Source organism: Rattus rattus, chromosome X, assembly GCF_011064425.1.
Source record: "Rattus rattus isolate New Zealand chromosome X, Rrattus_CSIRO_v1, whole genome shotgun sequence".
Classification (NCBI taxonomy): Eukaryota; Metazoa; Chordata; class Mammalia; order Rodentia; family Muridae; genus Rattus; species Rattus rattus.
Genome location: NC_046172.1, coordinates 22,304,992 through 22,332,528, shown reverse-complemented (window position 1 = coordinate 22,332,528; position 27,537 = coordinate 22,304,992). Strand labels below are relative to the sequence as shown.

The 27,537-nt window shown below is 39.0% G+C and overlaps 1 protein-coding gene across 1 annotated transcript in view; it reads right to left on the bottom strand.

The window, feature by feature from the left end:
* LOC116888444 (ralBP1-associated Eps domain-containing protein 2-like) overlaps positions 1 to 25,689 on the bottom strand; it is a 36,032-nt gene extending 10,343 nt beyond the window's left edge. The window contains exons 1-3 of the mRNA XM_032889719.1: positions 25,484 to 25,689; positions 23,144 to 23,289; positions 2,533 to 2,638 (exon numbers count right to left, since the gene is read on the bottom strand). Coding sequence (XP_032745610.1) covers positions 2,533 to 2,638; positions 23,144 to 23,289; positions 25,484 to 25,531 — 300 coding nt within the window. The 5' untranslated portion in view covers positions 25,532 to 25,689. The remainder of the gene's footprint in view (positions 1 to 2,532; positions 2,639 to 23,143; positions 23,290 to 25,483) is intronic.
* Positions 25,690 to 27,537: the final 1,848 nt, after the last annotated feature.

Below are 27,537 nucleotides of genomic sequence, written 5' to 3'. Positions count from 1 at the left end.
AACATTGTGAAACTGCTTGTGAAGGAATATATATATATATAATCTGTAAGTTGCAGAAAGAGAAAGAGAGATCGGGTCTGGATGGACTTTTGAAAGCTCAGAACTCACCCCCAGTGATAGGTCTCCTCTAACAAGGCTGCATAAGTTGCCTTGGTCATGGTGTTCTTCACAGCAACAGAAAGGTAACTAAGACATGTGTGTACATGGGGGAAGGTGTTTTGAGACTTTTGCTTGTTTGTCTGTTTTTTGTTTTTTTTTTTAACCTAAGGGAGAGTCAGTTTTCTTCAGGAGTACAGTCCCTTATAAATTGACTAGCTAGCTAGCTACCTCACAGCCATACATGTAGGGGCAGCACAAGTTAGACTCAGAGAATTATTGTAGAAAGACATGAGGCAAGGAAAGGGGTGAATATGACCAAAATACATTTCATGAAATTCTCAAAGATTAGACAAAAACATAGTTTTTAAAACATGTTCAATGATGCAGTTTTATTTGCTATGTTTTAAAGCTGTAAACAGCTCAAGTGTTCATCAATGGAGCTAATAATGTAACTGCGGCATAGTCACTCAGTACAGTATTGAGTGGAAGTAAAAGGAAGAATTCCCTTGAGGCACACAACAAAATACATGAATCTCCAAAACTGTATACAAAAGTATTGGTTATAGGATACTATCATATACAGTTACAGGACAGACAAACCTATGGTATGAAAACACCAGAACACTGGTTGCCTGTGGGTGGGGTAGGAGTAGAATGGGAAGGAAAATGAGAAACCCTCTTTCAGGGATGGCAACAGTCTCTAAATCCATAGAACCTGGGTTATATAAGTATATCCAATTTGTTACAAGATCAGCAAGAATGCAGTTATGATTCATATGTGTTAAATCTCACATCATAAGGAAAACCTGTAAAAAAAAATGAACTCGGGGTTGGGGATTTGGCTCAGTGGCAGAGCGCTTGCCTAGCAAGTGCAAGGCCCTAGGTTCAATCCCCAGCTCCGAAAAAAAAAAAACTAGAAAAAAAAAATGAACTCTATGAAGCTAGACATTTCTGCATACATAGTGAGTTCCAGGATGAAGGGGCTATGTCTCAAATAAAAAAAAAACAAGTCTAGCTAACAATATATATGCTGAGATATTTAGGGAATATATACAAATATTAGTAATGTATTTATATGTCAAAAGTGAAATAAATTGATGAATAGAGCACAAACTGACACGTGCGTGATAAAGCAAGCATAATTAATGGTTAGTGGAAGATCTGAAGCCGTGGCTGTACAAATATTCACGGTACAGCTATTCCAGATTTTCTATGTATTTAAAAGTTCTGGAATTAAATATCTTAGTAGAAGTGAGAAGCACATAAACCAGAAGTTGGGAATAGGAAGAGAGTGGCGAGTGCTAAAGCAGTACTGTGGAGTAGAGGGCCAAGGAGGAAAAGCCCGGTATCTCAGTCGCAAGCACTGGTTCCACATTGGCATGGTGGTGCACATGTATCATCTCAACGCTTAGGAGGTTGGGGCAGGAGGATTTTGTGTTCTAGGGCCAGCCTGGGCAAAGAGATGATCATTTATATAGATTCTTCTAGAAACTAGATAGATGGAGAGATGGAGAGAGAGAGAGGAATGAAAAGAAGTCAATAAAGAGAAATGTGAGACAGTGAATGAAATCATCCCTAAGATTACTGATGCTGGAATATGTTTACATGAGGGGTGAGAATGACCCAATAAAATCATATCCCACCAAAATATATTCAAGTCCTAACTCCCAGGACCTGTAAACATGATTTTTATATGAGGATGGCATCATGCTACATTAAGTTGGGCCCTAATCCAATGACTGCTGTCCTTAATCAGAAAGGTACAATAAGAACACATTATAGACAAGACACAGGAAGAATGTTACGTGAGCGTGGAGATGGAGATTGGACCTTTAAGTACAGGTCAAGAAATGGCAAAGATTGCCAAAAAATACTTGGAGTTAGGAAGCATGTCATCTCTGAAGCTTTCAAAGACAGGAGGGCTCTGATGACAAATTGGCTTCAAACTCTAGAGCCAGGACAAAATACCTTACTATTGTATGATGTCAACACATTTGTGCTATATGGCTGGAGCAGCCTGAGAAACTGATTCAGAGAAGTGATGAAGAGGAACAGGTGAGAAAACCAGGGCTGATGTCCTTGAGAAGTGAAATGGAACCATTTCCAAGGTACCAGAAAAGGGGTTTACCCAGGCTGCCTACTTCCACAAAAGTGAGAATCATTCATAGATGATCCCTACATTTATGAACTTTCCCAGAAGCTTTGAACAACAAAGAATTCAGAGTTTATGAGCAGCTTTGCTTCCTTTTAACTGAAGTTATTATTAGTCTTAGTCTAAGTAGTCAAGAACCAATCCTTGAAACACAAATATACTTGTTCTTCCCCAGTCAAAAAAGCCTTGAGAACAAAGGAATGGGGAGCTGATGGTCAGAACAAATGGGAAGAAAAAGGCAGGGTAAATGAGGGGATCCAAATATGAGAAGCACTCCTTACCTTCAGCTGCTGCTGAAGCTCACTGTTCAAGCGGGCCAGTACTGCATTGGCCTCCTTATTTTTGCGAATGGCAGTCTGAATAGCCTTCTTCTGCTTGGAAGACTGCCTGTAAAATAGTGCAAACATGTCAATGAAAAGAAATTCAGAGGTCTGGACCCTTTCTTGCAAGTCAGAACTCAGATTCATGAGAGGAGCTAAACTGACAAAGGTTAACATCCTAGGGCTCCAAAAATAACATCTCATGTTCTCAGGCCAGCAAGCCAGCAGGCAGGCAGGCCCATGCCAAAATGAAACAAATTTGTCAGGATGAATTATTTATATAAACCTGAAGCCATTCCCCACTCTATAACTTGAATAGAGACTGTGAATTGAGCCTTTTCAAACATTTGTGTTCCAGTTATTCCAAGACATTTTAATAAGCGCTTTTCTGATAAGTCTTATTAGCCAAATGACCCTTTTTGTATAGGCATTAATGGAATCTACTTCAGTGGACAAGACTTGTGGAAAAGAGCAGAACATTTTCTTAAGCAGAAATTTAGCAAGACTGCTCAATTCTCTTTTATTTCTTTATGAGAATGCGTGAATTTTCATGTATACCAGAATGTATCTGAAGCACTTGAAGAAAATGAAGAATGTTTTTGCACCAGCATACCTTAGCTAAGTCAGTACTAACTTGAAGAACAGGTGTAACTAGGGAGATCATGTGTTCCACTTAGACCTATTAAAGTATCCGCTTACACTGGCCAGTAAGTCTTCTTAGTATGGTGTTGATCTTTTAAAACCGTCCATGGTGGGAATGATAAATCAACATGGCCACCGTAAATCTAACTTACAAACTCTTATTCCCACAGCAAGAAACAAAACGAAAAGGTGATTCCTACTCTCTTAGGAAAACAATCATATTTTTAATCACTGGGAAATGGGTTCTAGTACTGATCTACCCTACAGATAGAATGACTATCTCCTTAGAGGATACACTACGCTAGCCACCCTGCTAATCTGTAGAAGATTAGTTCATTCTGCAGAAAGTTTAAAGGCTAATTGTCAGCCATACAGAGACGGGGAAGAAGTTTCAGAAGTCTACTGGTTCACAAAGCAGAGACTGAATGTACAGTTGTGTTCTGGGATTTAAACTCAGGTCCTCACGCTTGTACAGCCAAGCGCTTTACCCACTGAGCACTCTCCCCCACTTTAAAAACTAATTTCAGTAGCATATATTCACTGAGCAAAGTGAAAGTTTCATAATGACATTTTCATTCAAATTCATATAGACTTTGGCGAATATTCACTACTCAATACCCTGTCTTGTCCAGCTTCCTATCACATTAAGTTCCATCTTCTTCACAAATGTCTCCTTTGTATTCTCAGGTTGCACATGTACATGTGTGTGTGTGTGTGTGTGTGTGTATGTGTGTGTGTGTGTGTGTGTGAGAGAGAGAGAGAGAGAGAGAGAGAGAGAGAGAGAGAGAAGAGAGAGACAAAAGAGAGAAAGTTATCCAGGTTCCACATATAAGAGTAAACTTGTATTCATAACTTCTTTACTAAATGAATAATATATGCAAGAATACAATAAAAATAAATATTACAAAGTAAAATGTTGAGAACAACTCTAGTATTACTGAAACAAAATATACATAGCATAAAAAGAATGCTTGAGTTTTGATACATGATATATGCCTTTGCTTTACAATAAACTTAAATTTAAATGTCTACTAGAGAAAAACTGTGCCTTGGTCCAATGTTAGTGCTTTTTCCAAAAGAACAACATTCTAGAAGACTTTTTATTTTACTTTGAGATGTTTAATATTTAGGCATTTGTTCAAGTACATAGATTTGGTTTCAATGGCACATCTACAGATCTTACTATTCTGGTAACATCTTGAATCACATCTACTTCTGAACAAGTACTATCTCAAGTTTTCAAACCATTGATCCTTGAAATGAAATTTATTTCAGTTGTGAATTTTTAATAAATTAAGATGAGTAAAACTTACCCTTTCCTCCCTGCAGGAATAAAGAGCTATTATTAAAGTTTAGAAACTCAACTATGTCTTTCTACTTCAAAGAACATTAATTACTAGCATTTCTGGTAGGTCAATAAATGTTCTAGGATAATATTCAATATATATACAAAGATTACGCTGAATATCAACAACTAAAAGAATACAAGAAAAAAGGAGAAGGAAACAGAAAAATGCAATGGCTTGTGAAGAGGATGAAGAGAGAAGGAAGGTGAAGAAAAGAGAAAAGAAAAGAAGAGAAAGGGATTCAAAATGCAACATTAAAAAAAGAGGGCTGGAGAGATGGCTCAACAGGTAAGAGCACTGACTGCTCTTCCAGAGGTCCTGAGTTCAATTCCTAGCAACCACATGGTGGCTCACAACCATCTGTAATGGAATTTGATGCCCTTTTCTGGTATGTCTGAAGACATGAAATATATATATAAATCTTTAAAAACAAAAGAATTAGAAAATCATCAAAGAACAGGAAGAGATGTATCACCAATGAGGATTGTGGTAACAAAATACACACACACAAAAGTTTTCAACATTGTTAGCCTGCAGAGAAATACAAATTAAGATCACAATGACACAGACTTACATACCTACTTAACAGCTCAATTAAAACGGAACACCACCAAATTCTGCCAAGGAGACGGAGGAATTCAATGTCTCACACATGCTGGTGGGAATGGAACATGAAACCTCCATTCTGGAAGAAACTTGGTAGTGTCTTTTCAAACTACACACACTTAGCAGATAATCCAAAAATCACAGTTCAGGATGCTTATCCCAAGGAAAGGAAAATTCATGTACAAGTAAGAACGTATGCAGACACGCTTGCAGCAACTCCATTGTGATACTCACCACGTACACACAGTCCAAGTGTCACTTAATAGGAGATGATCTAAACAGACTGCTATATGCATGCCACAGAACACCGCTTCACCGTGCTGGCTGATACACACATCTACCACATTTGATGGATGCTAAGGGATGGAAGATTTCCTTGCTTTGGGATCAGTGTCCTGAACTGCTTTGTTTGTTTGAATTTTTGGTTGATTGGTGCGTGTTTTGTTCTGTTTTAATGTGCTAAATATGCTGAGGAAAAATGTAAAATCCATTTATATAGCATTCTTAAAATGACAAAATTATAAGAATAGAAAATTAGGCAACTGTTTGCTAGGGGCTGTGAATGTTAGGTAATAGGAAGTAGGTATGACTCCAGCATACTGAGGGCAGTGATTGACCCACAAATCTATACAATAATGACAATATGTTCTAAAATGGGATAGGAATTATCCTGGCAAATAGATTAGGTAAGATATAATCATTGGAAAAAATTGTAAGACACAAACAGGTTTACTTGGTATTCATTTTTGTTAGTTTCTGTGAATGTATATAGTTCAAAACTTAAAAGTTTACAGAAAAGAACAACCGGAACCAGATGCCTCTCCATCCATAAACTACTACCATGCTATGTGAGTCAGCTTAGAACTGTTGCCTCTATTGCCCTCCATCTACATGGGCAGATGCCCTGTATTCATGCGTGTTTGATGAAACTCTCACTTCCAGTTTCACACTTGAATGGATGCCGGGGCATCCTTACCTAAGCAGCTTCTCTCTCCTAGGTATATGGGTGATAGTTACGAGTCCAGTTCAACCATGACCCTTCATAGCAAGGCAATTAATCTATGGAGCTCAAAGTGGTAGACTTCTTCACAGAGAAAGGTGACAAAAACCCTTTAGAAGATTAGAAATTTTTCAGGAGTCCAAAGGTTTGCAGTCCCCTTTTATGGTCTGTTTCTGCCCCTATCCTCACAATAACTATTGTTCCTTAAAGTTCTTTATGAGTCAAGAAAGAATATGCTAACTTATTCCAAGTTTTTGTGTTGCTGTTATTGTTGTTTTAATTTTGGGTTTTTTTCTCTCATTTGTAACCAAAGGAATCCTAAGTAAAGCAAATAAAAGGTCCTGATTTAGACATCAATGTTAGGTCCAGGGCATCTGTTAACAGTTCAGGAAAGGTGTTTATCTTGCCTCTTAATTGCTTCTGAAGTTTTTCCCTACCAATTCCCCTAACATTTTCCTCCATGTTCCAATCTGGACTGCAACTGGATGAGTTTCAAAGGTAGAAGACTGTCCAGTAGATCCTAGCTTTGTTTCATTCCATGGAATACCACACTATCATGTGGAGCAGATGCACTGTGCAACACTGTCAGCATGAGAAGGTGTGGCAGAGCACTCTCTAAAGGGAGTTTATGGTGTTAGGGGTTGAACTCAGGGCCCTGTGCATGCTAGGCAAGCTCTCTAACTAAGCTATCCTTATGCTTTCTTGTGTTCCGTATGATGTAAGGCTTCTATTTCAACCGGCTATGTGGCCACCTGCCCTATTCTCATTGTTTCATACTGTTTGCTGTGATAAAAATACCCTGACAATGGCAATCTATATAAGAAAGGGGTTTACTTAGTTACAATTCCAGGTTACACTCCATCATAGCAAAGAAGTCACAGTGATAGGAGCTCAAAGCAGCAAAGTCACATGATATCCATAGTCAGGAGCATGGAAAATACACGCAGGCAGACCTACTTAGATTCTCAGCACTGCAGGCCTAGGTAATGGTGGCAGTCACGGTGGACTGGATCTTCTTACATAAATTAAAAATCAAGACAATTCCCTCACAGACATGCCCACAGCCAGGCAAGTCCTTATTTAAGACCTGCTTCCCTCTTCCCACATGATTCTAGGCTGGGTCAAGTAGACTGGTAATACTGATTATCACATTACCAACCAGAAATTGCATTATTCTGTCACCTTGGTAGGTGAGTAAGAACAGGTGACTAAGTTTTAAGCCAGTGAGATCAGAAAGATCTTCGCAATAAGTTATGGGGTTTTTTCTCTCCATATGTTCTACATGTTCCATGTCACATGGAAATGTGACTTAAATATAAATATGTTGGTAACAAGTCATCATTAGCATATGGATAAAGGCAAATCCCAACAAAATCTAGAACAGAAGACAAGATGCCTGGCTTCCTAACAGAGCAATCCTATCCTTCTGAAGTGTATTTCTGTTCAAGTAGCAAATCTAAATTTTGAAAAATATGTTTTGTTTTGCTTATTCTTTGAGAATCTGAAGCATATATACAATATATTTTATTATTTTAAAAGATATAAGCTAGGCACAGTGGCTCACACCTATTGCACCAGCACTCAGAAGGCGAAATCAAGAGGAATTCCAGAAGTTTAAGGCCAGCCTAGGGTATGAGGAAGCCCAGCCTAGGCTATGAGGTAGCCAGCCCAAGCTATAGTGTGAGAACCTATCTCAAAAAAAAAAAACCCTTCCCAGAAAAAATATAAACAGGATTCTCTAAGTGAAAAAAATATTATGCTGCGTACATTTTGGCTCACACCTATCATGCAAAGCGTATGGGCAGTGACAAGGGGCTGATGGAGAGTCCATCATCCTTATCTATACAGAGTCATCCATAACTAACTCCGGTGACAGATGCTGGCAAGGATCACGGAGAAAAGAAGAACACTCCTCCATTGTTGGTGGAGTTGCAACCATTCTGGAAATCAGTCTGGAGGTTCCTCAGAAAATTGGACATTGAACTACACGAGGATCCAGCTATATACCTTTTTGAGTGATTAAGATCCCAAAGATCTAACATATAAAAAAAAAAGACACGTGCTCCACTAAGTTCATCGCAGCCTTATTTATAATAGCCAGAAGCTGGAAAGAACCCAGATGCCCTTCAACAAAGGAATGGATACAGAAAATGTGGTACATCTACACAATGGAATATTACTCAGCTATCAAAAACAATACCTTTATGAAATTCATGACAAAATGGTGAACTGGAAAATATCATCCTGGTGAATAACCCAATCACAGAAAAACACACATGGTATGCACTCATTGATAAGTGGATAATAGCTTTAAAATGCTTTCAATTACCTAGGCGCACCAGAACACATGAAACTCAAGAAGGATGACCAAAAAATGTAGATGCTTCACTTCTTCTTTAAAGGGGAACAAGAATACCTTAGGAGGGATAAGGAGGCAAAGTTTAGAACAGAGACTGAAGGAACACCCATTCAGGACCTGCCCCACGTGTGGTCCATACATATACAGCCACCCCAATTAGAACAAGATGGATGAAGCAAAAAGAAGTGCAGAGAAGTAGATCTCTCTGAAGACACAGCCAGAATACAGCAAATACAGAGGCAGAATGCCAGCAAAACCACTGATCTGAGAAGGGACCCCCACGTTGAAGGAATCAGGGAAAGGACTGGAAAGAGCTTGAAAGGGCTCGAGACCCCATTGAACAACAATGCCAACCAACCAGAGCTTCCAGGACTAAGCCACTACCCAAAGACTATACATGGACTGACCCTGGGCTCAACTTCATAGGTAGTGAATATCCTGGCCAGAAACACCAGTGGAAGGGAAGCCCTGGGTCCTGCTAAGGCGAACCCCCAGTGAATGTGATTGTTGGGGAGGTGGTAATGGGGGGTGGGGAGGGAACACCCCATATGGAAGGGAAGGGGAGGTTTAAGGGATATTAGCCCAGAAACTTGGGGCCGGGAATAACAATTGATAATGCAAATAAAAATACAAGTTAAGAAAGATGGAGGAAAAAAGAAAAAATACCCTATTTAATAAAGATGGAAAAAAAAAAGAAAAGGACAGATCTTCTTAACCTTATATCCCTAGGCCCTGATTTCACCAAAAACTAGATGCATCTTCTAAGTCCACAATTTTGGATTGCCTTTTCTTTTGTTGGAAATGGAGGACTTCCATCAGGTATTCAATCCTCAATCCATTAGAGAATCCCAATATATCAAGCATAAGGAGAAAGAAAAACTCCAACCCCATTGAGAGAACATCATGCCAGATAAGCAAACAGTCTATACTAGCTACTAGAATGCACTCTGGGGTTATAGGGAAGAATACTGTCTACAAGAGTCTGGAACAGAGCCATGGTACTGTTATATAGTATCCTCTGTCTCCACACTGCAAATAATCTTATTTTCCTAAAGTTCATCTTTAATAGACAAGAAAAGATGGGGTAAAGAACAATTAAACCAAACTGTCTCTAAGCCAAATTAATGATGACATTATTGAAATGTTTATGCATAACCTGGACCAAGCATTTTAGCTTGAACAAATGAATTTATTAATTCATTTGTGTGGAGCAATAATACCAAAAGTTGAATTTGGATTCTGACAATGATTCTTTTTGATGTTAATTTCTATAAGCTGATGACAGTTTTACAACTGGTTCTTCTTTATTTTAGCCTTTCTTCATGTTTCTATTGGAGAATTAAAGGCTTACAGAAAATGTCTGTAACTCTTTCTCTCATTTGCTCAAAGACAGTACCTATAAAAATAGTACTGTGAATGGGGAAAAGAAGTGGGGGAGGGGTGAATACACACACACACACACACACACATATATATATATATACATACATACATATATATCATACCTTGGGGAATCTGAGCTTACATCTCAAAACTACGGTTTACAGGGAAAGAAGCCTATAGGACAAACATTTTGTATATTCTATCTTTTTGCTCCCAGCCTTGAAAATTATGAATATTTCTACCATGCCAAAATAAGCTGATCTTGGAACTAAAATAAGAAGCTGTATAAATCCTCTCATGTGGCTTAGGTCCTGACTATTCAATGTTACCTGTGCATTAGTCTCTTAGCTAAACAGTACATGATCTCACATAGCATGCTGATGGACATTTACAGAACATATGCATAGAATAAACACCATTTCAATAAAATACTGTAGGGACAGCTATAATTACTGTCAAATATTGAATTTGAACCTCATCTTCCTATGAGATACAAAATAGACTCAAAATAGACCATGCAGGAGTCAGAGTTGGCTATAAAGTGACAAGGCTTTTTAAAGTAAATAATCTTTTGTAAGAACTTGGACTGACACAGTTTCTTAAATATGACAATAAAAATATAAATGCCAAATGCCAACATGGAGATGTCACTTCAAAATCAGAACTTGGAGGCAGGGTAAGTCTTTGTGAGTTCATTGGCCAGACTAATTCTAAATTGAATTACATGTCAATCGAGTTCAGATTGCAAACACACATACATACATACACACAACAAAAATGTAAACTTGGTGCTAAAACTATACAAACAGAGAGGTGAAAAAAGCAACAAACAAAACAGGGAGAAAATAATGTTATCTGTTTTATAGATACATATATTTGTCTATATGTGTTTGTTTTATAAAAGACTATATAAAATAACCATAACTCAACTATAAGTGGTAAAGGATATGGGCGAATGTTTTATCAAAACTATATTCCAATGGCCAATAAAGTACAAGGAAAGAATGCTCAACAATATTAATCACTAAAAAATGCAAATGCTGTAAAGGGATGCCTCGTTACAGTCATTAGGATGGATGATTGCCTAAACATGACCTGAAAAAGATGAATGCCAATAACATGCTAATGGAGACGGGAAAAAGTTCACAGCCTCAAACCTACACAAGAACCAGAGGCAATCAAGGAATGCTGAGGCAAGACAGTCTTCCTCAGGAAGAGCACACCATTGAGTTTATCTAATGCCAAATGGTTGGCCTAAAACACATACCAGTAACATCATACAGACTGAGCAGGTTGTGGTTGTGCATTCAGGAATGCTATGGATGTAATAATAGTTAATGAAAAAAGAGGCCCAGCTGAATCTGAAGAGCAAGGTGGGGGCCATGGAAGGGTTTTGTAGAGAGGAAAGGGAAAAGAGGACTAATAACAATTATGACCTAATCTCAAAAAAATAAAAATATTTTTTACAGAAATTAGATAAATATTGATGAAGAAGTAGAGAACTAGGGTTGGGACTTAGCTCCAGTGGTAGAGCACTTGCCCTAGCAGCCCATAGAATGGAGTTCGATCCCCAGCTCCGAAAAAAAGTAAAAAAAAAAAAAGTAGAGAACTAAATTCCTCCTTACATTTTTTTGAAGACATAAAATGGAGTGCTGCTGTGAAAAGAATCGTGACTACTTCAATGTATTAAACGTAATTACCACATAAGTCAAATTTTACTTATGTGTATTCCCAAGAAAAGCAAACTTCAAAATCCACAAAACGAACACAGAAAACACTACAACATTATTTTAAAATGTGTAAAAAGGTCAAACAACCCAAAAGTCTGATTGTGGTGAATTATTGAACCAACATGTGAACATCAATGAGTAGAATATGTTTCACATAAAGTTAAATTCTAGTTCATGCCACAACATGGATGAACCTTTACCAAACCTAACTTAGTAAAAGATCAAGCACAAAGGGCACATGATGCAAACTATCAATGTAAAATGTAAGGGATAGAGACAGAGGGATAAATTAGTGGTTTCAGAAGCTGAAAGAACTTGGGGAACAACTTCCACTGGGCATAGAGAATCTTTGGAACAACAAAAAAAAGGTTGCAAAATTATGGTGTAGTGATGATCCATGACTTTTTGTGAATATGCCTAAAAGCCACCAAAGTGTATGCTGTGCAAATTATATATTTCAACCAAGCTGATTTAAAATAAAAACAAAAGGAAAGCAACATCTCTCTGTGTGAAGTTTGCAGATGCCCTGCAATCTACCTTGGAATAAGCAATGTAGCCACCCGTGACTGACTGGAATTAACATGAGCTGAAAGGAAGAAGGAAAACATAGCCCATCTTTCTGCCTGACAGAACTCCCAACCTAGTTAGGAGAAGGTAGCAACAATGCAGAAAATCACTTGCATACTGCTTGATGGCTTCAGGTAACTATCCCTTTGGGGAAGAAAAATCCTCTCTCAAGAAGAATACAAAAACCCAAATGGAGACGAAAACTTCTACAGAACCTTGTGCTACTAACCACAATGGTGTAGCAGAAGGAAGATACAGAGCCAAAATGGGACCTGAAAGGTTCTACAGAAATATAAAGTGAGTTCAGCTATTTTGCAATGCTGGCAAGCAAGATCCTTCAAGTCAGTGACAGCACGGGTTTTTGCCCTCAATATTTCACCTTATGTCACTACAGAGGACTAGGTCAGTAATAGATCTCAAAGACAGCCTTCTGGGAGGGTGGTTTGTCCAACACAAATGTCTCAATCCTTAGTCTGTCCATGGGTGTCTCCACAATTCTCAGTATCCTGTTCAGATGTTGGGGGGCATTATGGAAGATCTGCTTTTCAATTCAGTGACCAAGCTGACTAATGAACTCTACATAGAAAATGTTTTAAAAAATCAGCACCCTAATTCTGCAAGGCTGAGACTGTGATCCCCTACTGGGCTGTGTGTGCCCTAAAGGAACAAATCAAAACGAATCCATACAAAGAGATCATGAGATGAAATGGCCTTCACCATGACTCCTTCATGGGAAAATCTGAATGCTAAAAGGTTAAGAAAGAAAAAGAAAGACAGGAAATGAAACTAAACACTACGCCTAGGACTGCTTTGCTCCTTTACAGCGTAAATTTAACAGGAATATAAAGTCTACTATCAGATTGGGAGCCTTTAATGCTGTCACCGTTGTAAGTCATCATGACAGAGATGACTATATATTAAGCCCTGTGGCTAGAATAGAAGGAAACAAATTAAGCATATGCATATACAGAGAAAGTCCCCATTCTTACTCGTCTTTTGCCCTTACTTCTGTACTGTTGGATGGAGTTCACCATCGCTTGCAGGAGCTGCCCCTCAACTTCTGGCAGACTCTTGGCCTTCTGTGGATTTGATTTCAGGTCTGAATTTTCCTCTGAATGGGCTTGATGGAGGCTGAGCATGTGGTACATCCTGTGGATTAAAAAAATCAACCCAAAACATTCAAAAACTTTTAAATGAATTACTCGTCTATGTGCCACTAAATACAGTTCTGTGACCAAGATCAAAAGACCTCTAGCTCAAACTGCATCACAGGCATGTAGGTAATACTTGGCTAGTGCTGGGCTGCTAGCAGTGATTACAGCAAACAGCCTACTGTCTGTCTTTTTAAATACATAGGAATCTACCCACTCTTGCTGCTTTAAAGAAGGACACTTTGAATAAGATTCTAGTGGCCTGTAACCCTTGTCATGCAATGTTGTAAACAATCTATATTTTCTTGTCGACAAACTTATACTAGATGTTTATATAGCAGTTCTTAGTCTTTGGGTTGTGAGCCCTTTGGAGTCATATCAGATATTCCAACACCTAAGATATTTGTAGCCACAATTACATTAACAGTAGCAAATTACAGTTATAGTAGCAATGGAATAATTTAGTTTTGTGAGTCTGCAACACAGGAACTATATTAAAGGAGGTCGCAGCATTGATGATTGAGAACTCCTCTTTTTATAACCACAAGGTCTATTCTAATTGAAACAAAAACTGACTTTCTTTTCCACTTGGGCACTACTGAAGAATATATTTAAATCTATAATGAGGTCCCTAATCATATGCTCATCATTCTCTTACTCTGATCCCTACATGAAGTCAAACAGCCAGTGTGTTCAGTAATACTGAAACAAATATACATAGCATAAAAGAATGCTTTGAGTTTTGATAATGATATATGCCTTTGCTTTACAATAAACTTAAATTTTAAATGTCTACTAGAGAAAAAACCGTGCTTTGGTCCAATGTTATGCTTTTTAAAAAGAACAACATTCTAGAAGACTTTTTATTTTACTTTGAGATGTTTAATATTTAGGCATTTGTTCAAGCACATAGATTTGGTTTCAATGGCACATCTACAGGATCTTACTATTCTGGTAATATCTTGAATACATCTACTTGAACGCGTAATACTATCTCAAGTTTTCAAACCATTGATCCTGAAATGAAATTTATTTCAGCTGTGAATTTTTAATAAATTAAGATGAGTAAAACTTACCCTTTCCTCCTTGCAGGAATAAAGAGCATATTAAAGTTTAGAAACCCAACTATGTCTTTTCTTTACTCAAAGAACATTAATTACTAGCATTTTGGTAGGTCAATAAATGTTCTAGGATAATATTCAATATATATACAAGATTACGCTTGAATATCAACAACTAAAAGAATACAAGAAAAGGAGAAGGAAACAGAAAATGCAATGGCTTGTGAAGAGATGAAGAGAGAAGGAAGGTGAAGAAAAGAGAAAAGAAAAGAAGAGAAAGGGATTCAAAATGCAACATTATTAAAAAGAGGGCTGGAGAGATGGCTCAACAGGTAAGAGCACTGACTGCTTCTTTCCAGAGGTCCTGAGTTCACCCTTAGCAAACTACATGGTGGCTCGCAAACCATCTGTACCGAATTTGGATGCCCTTTTTTCAAAGTGTCTGAAGATATAAATATATATAAATCTTAAAAACAAAAGAATTAGAAAATCATCAAAGAACAGGAAGAGATGTATCACCAAATGAGATTGTGGAAAATAAAAACACACACAAAAAGTTTTCAACATTGTTAGCCTGCAGAGAAATACAAATTAAGATCACAATGAACAGACTTACATACCTTACTAACAGCTCAATTAAACGGAACACCACCAAATTCTGCCAAGGAGACGGAGGAATTAATGTCTCACACATGCTGGTGGAATGGAACATGAAAACCCATTCTGGAAGAAACTGGTAGTGTCTTTTCAAACTACACACACTTTTAAGTAGATAATCCAAAAATCATGTCTAGGAGTTTATCCCAAGGAAAGGAAAATTCATGTACAAGTAAGAACGTCGCAGACACGCTTGCAGCAACTCCATTGTGATACTCACCACGTACACACAGTCCAAGTGTCACTTAATAGGAGATGATCTAAACAGACTGCTATATGCATGCCACAGAACACCGCTTCACCGTGCTGGCTGATACACACATCTACCACATTTGATGGATGCTAAGGGATGGAAGATTTCCTTGCTTTGGGATCAGTGTCCTGAACTGCTTTGTTTGTTTGAATTTTTGGTTGATTGGTCGTGTTTTGTTCTGTTTTAATGTGCTAAATATGCTGAGGAAAAATGTAAAATCCATTTATATAGCATTCTTAAAATGACAAAATTATAAGAATAGAAAATTAGGCAACTGTTTGCTAGGGGCTGTGAATGTTAGGTAATAGGAAGTAGGTATGACTCCAGCATACTGAGGGCAGTGATTGACCCACAAATCTATACAATATGACAATATGTTCTAAAATGGGATAGAATTATCCTGGCTATAGTTAGGTAAGATATAATCATTGGAAAAAATTGTAAGACACAAACAGGTTTACTTGGTATTCATTTTGTTAGTTTCTGTGAATGGTTACAGTTCAAAACTTAAAAGTTTACAGGAAAAGAACAACCGAACCAGATGCCTCTCCATCCATAAACTACTACCATGTTATGTGAGTCAGCTTTAGAAACTGTTGCTCTATTGCTGCCCCTCCATCTACATGGGCAGATGCCCTGTATTCATGCGTTTGATGAAATCCTCACCGCTTCAGACTTGAATGGATGCCGGGTATTCCCAACCCAAGCAGCAGCTCTTCCTAGGTATATAAAGGCAGAAGTTGGCCATCCAGTTCAACCATGACCCTTCATAGCAAGGCACTAATCTATGGAGCTCAAAGTGGTAGACTTCTTTCACAGAGAAAGGACAAAAACCTTTAGAAGATTAGAAATTTTTCAGGAGTCCAAAGGTTTGCAGTCCCCTTTTATGGTCTGTTTCTGCCCCTATCCTCAAATAATCTAATGTTCCAAAGTCTTTATGAGTCAAGAAAGAATATGCTAACTTATTCCAAGTTTTGTGTTGCTGTTATTGTTTTTTAATTTTGGGTTTTTTTCTCATTTGGTAAATCAAAGGAAATCCTAAGTAAAAGCAAATAAAAGGTCCTAATTTAGACATCAATGTTAGGTCCAGGGCATCTGTTACTAAGTTCAGGAAATCTTTGCCTCTTAATTGCTTCTGAAGTTTTTTCCCTACCAATTCCCCAACATTTTCCATGTTCCAATCTGACCGCAACTGGATGAGTTTCAAAGGTAGAAGACTGTCCAGTAGATCCAGCTTTGTTTCATTCCATGGAATACCACACTAACAGACGTGATGAGGCACTGTGCAACACTGTCAGCATGAGAAGGTGTGGCAGAGCACCCTAAAGGGAGTTTATGGTGTTAGGGGCTGAACTCAGGGCCCCAGTAGGCAAGCTCTCTAACTAAGCTTATCCTTATGCTTTCTTGTGTTCCGATGATGTAAGGCTTTATTTCAACTGCTATGTGGCCACCTGCCCTATTCTCATTGTTTCATACTGTTTGTTGTGATAAAAATATTCTGACAATGGCAATCTATATAAGAAAGGGGTTTAATTGTTACAATTCCAGGTTACACCCATCATAGCAAAAGAAGTCACACAGTGATAGGAGCTCAAAGCAAGCAAAGTCACATGATATCCATAGTCAGGAGCATGGAAAATACACGAGGCAGACCTACTTAGATTCTCAGCACTGCAGGCCTAGGTAATGGTGGCAGCTCACGGTGGACTGATCTTCACATAAATTAAAAAATCAAGACCCCCTCACAGACATGCCCACAGCCAGGCAAGTCCTTACTTAAGACCTGCTTCCTCTTCCCACATGATTCTAGGTTGGGTCAAGTAGACTGGTAATACTGATTATCACATTACCAACCAGAAATTGTATTATTCTGTCACCTTGGTAGGTGAGTAAGAACAGGTGACTAAGTTTTTTAAGCCAGTGAGATCAATAGAAAGACTTCGCAATAAGTTATGGGGTTTTTCTTCCATATGTTCATGTTCCATGTCACATGGAAATGACTTAAATATAAAATATGTTGGTAACAAGTCATTAGCATATGGATAAAGGCAATCCCAACAAAATCTAGAACAGAAGACAAGATGCCTGGCTTCCTACAGAGCAATCCTATCCTTCAGTGTATTTCTGTTCAAGTAGCAAATCTAAATTTGAAAAATATGTTTTGTTTTGCTTTATTTTGAGAATCTGAAGCATATATAATAATATATTTATTATTTTTAAAAGATATAAGCTAGGCACAGTGGCTCACACCTATTGCACCAGCACTCAGAAGGCGAAATCAAGAGGAATTCCAGAAGTTTAAGGCCAGCCTAGGGTATGAGGAAGCCCAGCCTAGGCTATGAGGTAGCCAGCCCAAGCTATAGTGTGAGAACCTATCTCAAAAAAAAAAAACCCTTCCCAGAAAGAATATAAACAGGATTCTCTAAGTGAAAAAAATATATTAGCACGTACATTTTGGCTCACACCTATCATGCAAACGTATGGGCAGTGACAAGAGGCTGATGGAGAGTCCATCATCCTTATCTATACAGAGAGTCATCCATAACTAACTCCGGTGACAGCAGATGCTGGCAAGGATGCGGAGAAAGAGGAACACTCCTCCATTGTTGGTGGAATTGCAACCATTCTGGAAATCAGTCTGGAGGTTCCTCAGAAAATTGGACATTGAACTACCTGAGGATCCAGCTATACCTCTTTTGGGCGTATACCCAAAAGATGCCCCAACATATAAAAAAGACAAGTGCTCCACTATGTTCATAGCAGCCTTATTTATAATAGCTGTAGGAAAGAACCTCAGGTGCCCTTCTGCAGAGGAATGGATAAGAAAAATGTGGTACATCTACACAATGGAATATTACTCAGCTATCAAAAACAATGACTTTATGAAATTCATAGGCAAATGGTCGGAACTGGAAAATATCATCCTGAGTGAGATAACCCAATCACAGAAAAACACACATGGTATGCACTCATTGATAAGTGGATATTAGCACAAATGCTCGAATTACCCTAGACGCACAGAACACATGAAACTCAAGAAGGATGACCAAAATGTGAATGCTTCACTTCTTCTTTAAAAGGGGAACAAGAATACCCTTAGGAGGGGATAAGGAGGCAAAGTTTAGAACAGAGACTGAAGGAACACCCATTCAGAGCCTGCCCCACGTGTGGTCCATACATATACAGCCACCCAATTAGACAAGATGGATGAAGCAAAGAAGTGCAGAAGTGTAGATCTCTCCTGAGAGACACAGCCAGAATACAGCAAATACAGAGGCGAATGCCAGCAGCAAACCACTGATCTGAGAACGGGACCCCTGCTGAAGGAATCAGAGAAAGGACTGAAGAGCTTGAAGGCTCGAGACCCATATGAACAAATGAATGCCAACCAACCAGAGCTTTCCAGAGACTAAGCCACTACCCAAAGACTATACATGGACTGACCCTGGCTCCAACTTCATAGGTAGCATTGAATATCCTAGTAAGAGCACCAGTGAAGGGGAAGCCCTGTCCTGGGTTAAGACTGAACCCCAGTGAATGATTGTTGGGGGAGGGTGGTACTGGGGGTGGGGAGGGGAACACCCGGAAGGGGAGGGGAGGGGTTAGGGGATATTGGCCCAAACCGGACGGGAAATAAAATTGATATGCAAATAAGAAATACCCAAGTTAAGAAAGATGGAGGAAAAAAGAAAGAAATACCCTATTTAATAAAGATGGAAAAAAAGAGAAAAGGACAGATCTTCTTAGCCTTATCCCTAGGCCCTGATTTCACCCAAGGAAACTAGATGCATCTTCTAAGTCACAATTTTGGATTGCCTTTTCTTTTGTTGGAAATGGAGGACTTCCATCAGGTATTCAATCCTCCAATCCCATAGAGAATCCCAATATATCAAGCATAAGGAGGGAAAGAAAAAACTCCAACCCCATTGAGAACATCATGCAGATAAGCAAACAGTCTATACTAGCTACTAGAATGCACTCTGGGGTTATAGGGAAGAATACTGTCTACAGAGTCTGGAACAGAGCCATGGTACTGTTATATGGTATCCTCTGTCTCCACACTGCGCAAATAATCTTATTTTCCTAAAGTTCATCTTTAATAGACAAGAAAGATGGGGTAAAGAACAATTAAGCCAAACTGTCTCTAAGCCAAATTAATGATGACACATTATTGAAATGTTTATTGCACATAACCTGGACTAAGCATTTTACTTGAACAAATGAATTTATTAATTCATTTGTGTGGGCAACGTAATACCAAAAGTTGAATTGGATTCTGACAATGATTCTTTTTTGATGTTAATTTCTATAAAAGCTGATGACAGTTTTACAACTAGTTCTTCTTTATTTTTAGCCTTTCTTCATGTTCTATTGGAGAATTAAGGCTTACAGAAAATGTCTGTAACTCTTTCTCTCATTTGCTCCAAAGACAGTACCTAGCAAATAGTACTGTGAATGGGAAAGAAGTGGGGGAGGGGTGAATACACACACACACACACACACACACATATATATATATATACATACATACATATATATATCACATACCTTAGGGAATCTGAGCTTACATCTCAAAACTGCGGTTTGGGAAAAGCCTATAGGACAAACATTTTGTATATTCTATCTTTTGCTCCCAGCCTTGAAAAATTATGAATATTTCTACCATGCCAAAATAAGCTGATCTTGGAACTAAAATAAGAAGCTGTATAAATCCTCTCATGTGAAAACTTAGGTCCTGACTATTCACAATGTTACCTGTGCATTAGTCTCTTAGCTAAACAGTACATGATCTCCACACTAGCATGCTGATGGACATTTACAGAACATATGCATAGAATAAAACACCATTTCAATAAATACTGTAGGGACAGCTATATAATTACTATGTCAAATAATGAATTTGAACCTCATCTTCCTATGAGATACAAAATGAACTCAAAATAGACCATAGGAGTCAGAGTTAGCTATAAAGTGACAAGGCTTTTCTAAGTAAATAATCTTTGTGAACTTGGACTAGGCAGCAGTTTCTTAAATATGACAATAAAAATATAAGTGCCAAGCCAGACATGGAGATGTCCACTTTCAATCCCAGAACTTGGGAGGCAGAGGTAGGTCTTTGTGAGTTCATGGCCAGACTGGTCTACAAATTGAATTACATGTCAATCGGGGTTACGGAGTGCAAACACACATACATACATACACACACAAAAATGTAAACTTGGTGCTTCAAACTATACAAACAGAGAGAGAGAGTGAAAAAGCAACAAACAGAACAGGAGAAAATAATGTATCTGTTTTATATAGTCTATATATTTGTCTATATATGTTTGTTTTATAAAGACTATATAAAATAACCCATAACTCAACTATAAGTGGTAAAGGATATGAGTAGATATTTATCCAAAACTATATTCCAATGGCCAATAAGTACAAGGAAAGATGCTCAACAATATTAATCACTAAAGAAATGCAAATGCAGTGAGATGCCTCGTTACAGTCATTAGGATGGATGATTGCCTAAACATGACCTGAAAAAAGATGATACCAATAGACATGCTAATGGAGACAGGGAAAAGTTCACACAGCCTCAAACCTACACAAAGAACTACAGGCAATCAAGGAATGCTGAGAGCAAGAGACAGTCTTCCTCAGGGAAGAGCACACCAATTGGTTATCTAATACCAAATGGTTGGCCCTAAAAGCATACATACCAGTAACATCATACAGACTGAGCAGGTTGTGGTTATGCATTCAGGAATGCTATATGAATGTAATAATAGTTAATGAAAAAAGAGGCCATGAATCTGAAAGAGAGCAAGGTGGGGGCCCATGGAAGGGTTTGTAGAGAGGAAAGGAAAAGAAGGACTAATGTAATTATATTATAATCTCAAAAAATAAAAAATATTTTTACAGAAATTAGATAAATATTGATGAAGAAGTAGAGAACTAGGGTTGGGGACTTAGCTCAGTGGTAGAGCACTTGCCTAGCAGCCGCAAGGCCCTGGGTTCAGTCCCCAGCTCCGAAAAAAAAGTAAAAAGAAAAAAAAAAGAAGTAGAGAACTAAATTCCTCATACATTTTGAAGACATAAAATGGAGTGCTCACTGTGAAAAAGAATCTGACACTACTTCAATGTATTAAACATAGCATTACCACATAAGTCCAAATTTTACCCATATGTGTATTCCCAAGAAAACGAAAACACAAAATCCACACAAAAACATGAACACAGAAAACACTACAGCATTGTTTAAAATGTGTAAAAAGGTCAAACAACCCAAAAGTCTGATTGGTGAATTATTGAATAACATGTGGAACATCAATAGAGTAGAATAGTATTTCACATAAAAAGTTAAATTCTAGTTCATGCCACAACATGGATGAACCTTGCAAACACTAACGAAAGTAAAAGATCAAGCACAAAGGAGCACATGATGCATGACTATATCAATGTAAAATGTAAGCAGGATAGAGACAGAGGATAAATTAGTGGTTTCCAGAAGCTGGAAGAGAACTTGGGGAACAACTTCCACTGGGCATAGAGAATCTTTTGGAGATAACAAAAAAGGTTGCAAAATTATAGTGTAGTGATGATCACATGACTTTTGTGAATATACTAAAAGCCACCAAAGTGTATGCTGTGCAAATTATATTTCAACCAAGCTGATTTAAAATAAAAAACAAAAAAGGGAAAGCAACATCTCTCTGTGTGAAGTTTACCAGATGCCCTGCAATCTACCTTGGACGGCAATGTGGCCACCCGTGACTGACTGGAATTAACATGAAGCTGAAAGGAAGAAGGAAAACATAGCCATCTTTCTGCCTGACAGAACTCTAACCTGGTTAGGAAGGTGACAACAATGCAGAAAATCACTTCCCATACTGCTTGATGGCTTCAGGTAACTATCCCTTTGGGGAAAGAAAAATCCTCTCAAGAAGAATACAAAGAACCCAAATGGAACCCAGCTTCTACAGAACCTGTCGCTGTTCTTTCCACAATAGTGTAGCAGAAGGAAAGATACAGAGCCCGTGGGACCTGAAAGGGTTCTACAGAAATATCGCAAGTGAGTTCAACTATTTGCAATGCTGGCAAGCAAGGATCACTTCAAGTCAAGTGACAGCACCGGGGTTTTGCCCTCAATATTTCACCTTATGTCACTACAGAAGGACTGAGTCAAGTAATAGATCTCAAAGACAGCCTTCTAAGGAGGGTGGTTTGTCCAAAGCACAAATGTCTCAATCCTTAGTCCTGTCCATGGTGTCTCCACAATTCCTCCAGTATCTGTTCCAGATGGTGAGGGGGGTATTATGGAAGATCTGCCTGCACAATTCAGTAATGAGCTGACTAATAATGAACTCTACATGAAAATGTTTTAAAATCATACCCTAATTCTGCTGAGAACTGAGACTATGATCACTGAGCTGGCCATGTGCCCTAAAGGAACAAATCAAACAAGATCATACAAGAGATCATGAGATGAGGGAAATGGCCCTGCCATATTGACTCCTTCATAGGAAAATTCAGCCAACACAAAAAGGGGTTAAGAAAAAGAAAGAAAAGAGAGAAAGACGGGGAAATGAAACTAAACACTCGCCTAGGACTTGCTGCTCCTTTGTCAGGCTAACAGGAATATAAAGTCTACTATCAGATTGGGAGCCTTTAATGCTGTCACCGTTGTCGTCATCATGACAGAGATGACTATGACAACCATTAAGCCCTGTGGCTAGGAATAGAAGGGAAACAAATTAACAAGCACATATGCATGCATATGTAAGAGGAAGTTCCCCACATTCTTCACTCATCTTTTTGCCACTTACTTCTGTACTGTTGGATGGGGTTTCACCATCGCTGCAGGAGCTGCCCCTCCAACTACAGCAGCAGACTCTTGGCCTTCTGTAGTTTGATTTTCAGGTCTGAATTTCCTACGAATGGGCTTTGATGGAGGCTGAGCATGTGGTACATCCTGTGGATTAAAAAAATCAACCCAAAACATTCAAAAACTTTTTTAAATGATCCCTCCGTCTATCATGCCACTATTCACAGTTCTGTGACCAAGATCAAAAAGACCTCTATTCAAACTGCACATCACAGGCATGTAGGTAATACTTGGCTAGTGCTGGAGGCTGCTGGCAGTGAGTTACAGCAAACAGCCTACTGTCTGTCTTTTTAAAATACACTGGGAATCTACCACTCTTGCTGTATACAAAGAAGGACACTGAATAAGATTCTAGTGACATAACCCTTGTCCTTTTTTAATGTTGTAAACAATCTATATTTTCTTGTCATTTAAACTTGTCACATAGTCTTTATATAATAGCAGTTCTTAGTCTTTGGGTTGTGAGCCCTTTGGAGGTCACATATCAGATATTCAACACCTCAGATATTTATATTACAATTCGTAACAGTAGCAAAATTACAGTTATGAAGTAGCAATGGAATAATTTTATGGTTGCGGGTCACTGCAACACAAGGAACTGTATTAAAGGGTCGCAGCATTAGGATGATTGAGAACTCCTCTTTATAACCACAAGGTCTATTCTAATTGAAGACAAAACTGACTCTTGCCTCACTCTGGGCCTCTTTGAAGAATATATTTTAAATCTGTAATGGTCCTAATCATATGCTCATCATTCTCTTACTCCTGATCCCTACATGAAGTCAAACAAAAAGCCAGTGTGTTCAAGGAAACAGTTGACCTGCTTCCTTAGGGGACCCCATGTTACCTTCCAAACCCAAGGTCCACTCTCTTTGCTAAGAGAATGGCCTAAGGGATAATACCAAAGAACAAAAAGAGGGTGAGGAAGTAAACGAGGAGCACAATAGTGAGTAGTACTGGCTGTGAAGGGCAGGGGCCCAATGACATGGTCAGACTAAGGCAAGGTGCCAAGATTTTGAGAAAAAATCCTGGCACAGGTGGGGATAAAGAAGGGGAGAACCAACACAGACTAATACATATGGAAATGAGATAGTGAAGTGAACTGCTCTGCATGGTAACTTTAAAAACAAGAAAACAGCAACAACAAAACAGAAAAGAAAGAAATCATGGTACCAAAAAGGGGAGGTGGTCCTACCCACAAAGGGTACTAATGGGGTCTTACTGTTACCTGGGGGCATTGTCTGAAACTAGATGGTTTCCAGATTCTTGCTGAATTTCCAAATGAGCACATGAATGGTAAAGCAGCAAGAAGCTCCTGATTGAACAGACCATACAATCTGCCCCATTGGTGAATAGTATTGGATATACTGCAGAACTCAGTGGGCTATTGAATTATATAAGCCTTTTCCTCACTAAGCACGTCCTTTCCTGTGACATATCTGATTTTAATCATATGCACACCCAACCATTTATAGACATAAGATGGCAAATAGGAGGTTTTCCTTAAAACTTCTTGCAGAAGATATAGTTTGCCTTAACACACACGCATCCAAAACTAATTCAGGCCAGAAGGGCTCTGTGTCTCATCCCTGATATGTTCTGGGGCATTTTCAAAGGAAATTGAGCACAAATGTGTAACTACTAAAAGGTTACTAAAAGGCAGGAGTAATTTGTGCCATTGTTAAGTAGGGTATGCATGAAACGTGATACAAGTAAGGGTCCTAGGTTGCTGGCTGCACTTTAGGAGAGCACTGTGTGTATATCTGAAATCAAGTGGAGACCAAAGAAGCAAAGCTATACCAGCGACACTCATCTGCTTCATTAACAAATGTATGGAGGCTTACCAAAGTCACCCAGCTCTCCCCACATTTTATATTTAATTTTATATGTTGTGTGTATGTGCACCATGTGTGTACAATGAGTATAGAGGTCAGAAAGTAGAATGCCACCATATGGGTGCTGGGAACTGAATCCAGGCCCTAGCTATGCAAGAGCAGTAAGCACTCTTAGTCACTCTAAGTCATCTCTCCTGCTCCTTGAAAACATTTTTTTCACCTTGCCAAACGTAAGGCACCCATGTTTAGTTTTAAGGTTGGAGAGACTACAAACTACCAGGAATATCCATGGTCCAGCCCCAAACCTTCAGGATTCTAATCTTCAGAAAGAATTCACAGTTCAGAATTGTAGATCGTCACATTCATCTTGGTGGAAACTTTCAAGTTTCTGTAAGAAGCCCAGGGGTCTTTAAGCTACCACCGCAGCCATCTTTCGCTGCTCTTACCTTCTTTGTTGGACTGCTTTCTGCAGCTTGGGAAGGAGCTCTGCTCATCTGAGGATATAAGTCAGCTTCAGACGCCGGTTCAGACTGTAACAAGATCAAAGAGAAGGTATATATGCAAACCCCAACTGTGTAAACATATGACCACGAACATTTCGGAAAAGAGTCACTGAGGGAGAACAAGTCACACTGGTCTAGACCAAGCTGCAGACATGCAGTTATCCTTGGGGAAAATCTTCCACCATAGACCTCGCTATTCCCTTCCATGTCTCCTTCCAGTCAAAAGAAAAGGAACCACGAGTATCTCACATACAGATTTCTTAAAAACTGATCAAAATGTGAGTGCAGATCGCCTATGAGAGACACAGCCAGAATACAGCAACACAGAGGCGTATGCCAGCAGGAAACCACTGAACTGAGAACGGGACCCCTGTTGAAGGAATCAGAGAAAGAACTGGAAGAGCTTGAAGGAGCTCGAGACCCCATATGTACAGCAATGCCAACCAACCAGAGCTTCCAGGGACTAAGCCACTACCCAAAGACTATACATGGACTGACCCTGGACTCTGACCTCGTAGGTTGCAAGGAATATCCTAGTAAGAGCACCAGTGGAAGGGGAAGCCCTGGGTCCTGCTAAGCCTGACCCCCTAGTGAACTAGACTGTTGGGGAGAGGGCAGCAAGGGGGAGGGGTTGGGAGGGGAACACCTATAAGGAAGGGAGGGGAGGGGATGTTTGCCCGAAACTCAAAAGGAATAACATTCAAATGTATATAAGAAATACTCAAGTTAATAAAAAAAAGAAAGGTTCACAAAAAAAAAAAACTGATACTTTATGTAAAAATTATCAAAAAAAAAAAACTAGATGAGAAAGGGTTAGGAAAATGACTTAAAGAGTACTGAGGAAAACAATCAGTACCATAAAAGGCCCATAATTTTAATATTAAAATCCTAGTAAAGAAATACTGTATGGGCTGGAGAGATGGCTCAGCAGTTAAGAATTGCATTTCCAGAGAACTGAAGTTCAAATCTCAGCACCCACACCAGGCAGTTCACAACCTGGCTCCTAGAGTTTAGATGTCCTCTTCTGGCTTCTACAGACAGACAGACAGACACACACACACACACAGAAATACATACACAAATCTTTTAAATCTTTTAAAAAACGAAGCACTCTAATAAACATAGCCATTTACCTTTAAAAGGAAAGGAGGTATGTAATGGCTGTAGTGATCAGAAAGGCTGACTATTAAGTCTCAAAGACTGATGAGGGATACCCCCAAGCACTTCATGACATAGAACACAGCCAAGTGGAACACAGGGTAATGGGACTTACATAAGACTCCCTGTGTCCCTAAGGCTATGTACCTTCAGCTGTGGAGAGCCCCTTTGCTTTCTGCTGCTATCAGCCAATGATGCAAAATACTGACAGGATGAATAAACCAGCTGCTTAGGAGCAAAGTGACTTCCACATTTCACTGTATCAGGCCTTCATTTGCCTGAAACTTCACACCACAAAATACTCAGATTGTAGCGCAAACGACTGCCACACTGCCCCTTGCATGGCCATCTCTAGCCTCCTACAGTGCGCCTTCTTTCCCATAGTGCTACTACTGAACAGACTGGCTCCCAGGGAGCTAAGGTTAGCAGAGCCTGGTTGCCTCTTATACTCTCCTCATTCACCTCCCTTCCAAAATGGTGCCCCTGGTGATCTCAGGTGGTGGAGAAGCGACACTCTCCAAGTTGTAATCCCCCTCTCTCCCTTCTCTGCTCTGACTGTTCCTATTCCTGAAAGCTAGACTTTCTTGGGGTTCTCTGCCTTCAGTTCTCCTGCCCCAATTTTTCCCCTGTTCATTCTTTCCCAAGGTAGAATACCATCTGTTCCCAAGTCTTACTTACTTATTTTTCATTAATATATTTATTGTGTGTGCATGCATGTATGTGCATGCATGTGTGTGCCATGGTACATTATGGAGGTCAAAGAAGACCTTTTGTGGGAGTCACTTCTCCTTTTTCACCATCTGGGTTGCAGGATTCCTGCTCAGATTGTCAGCAACCAC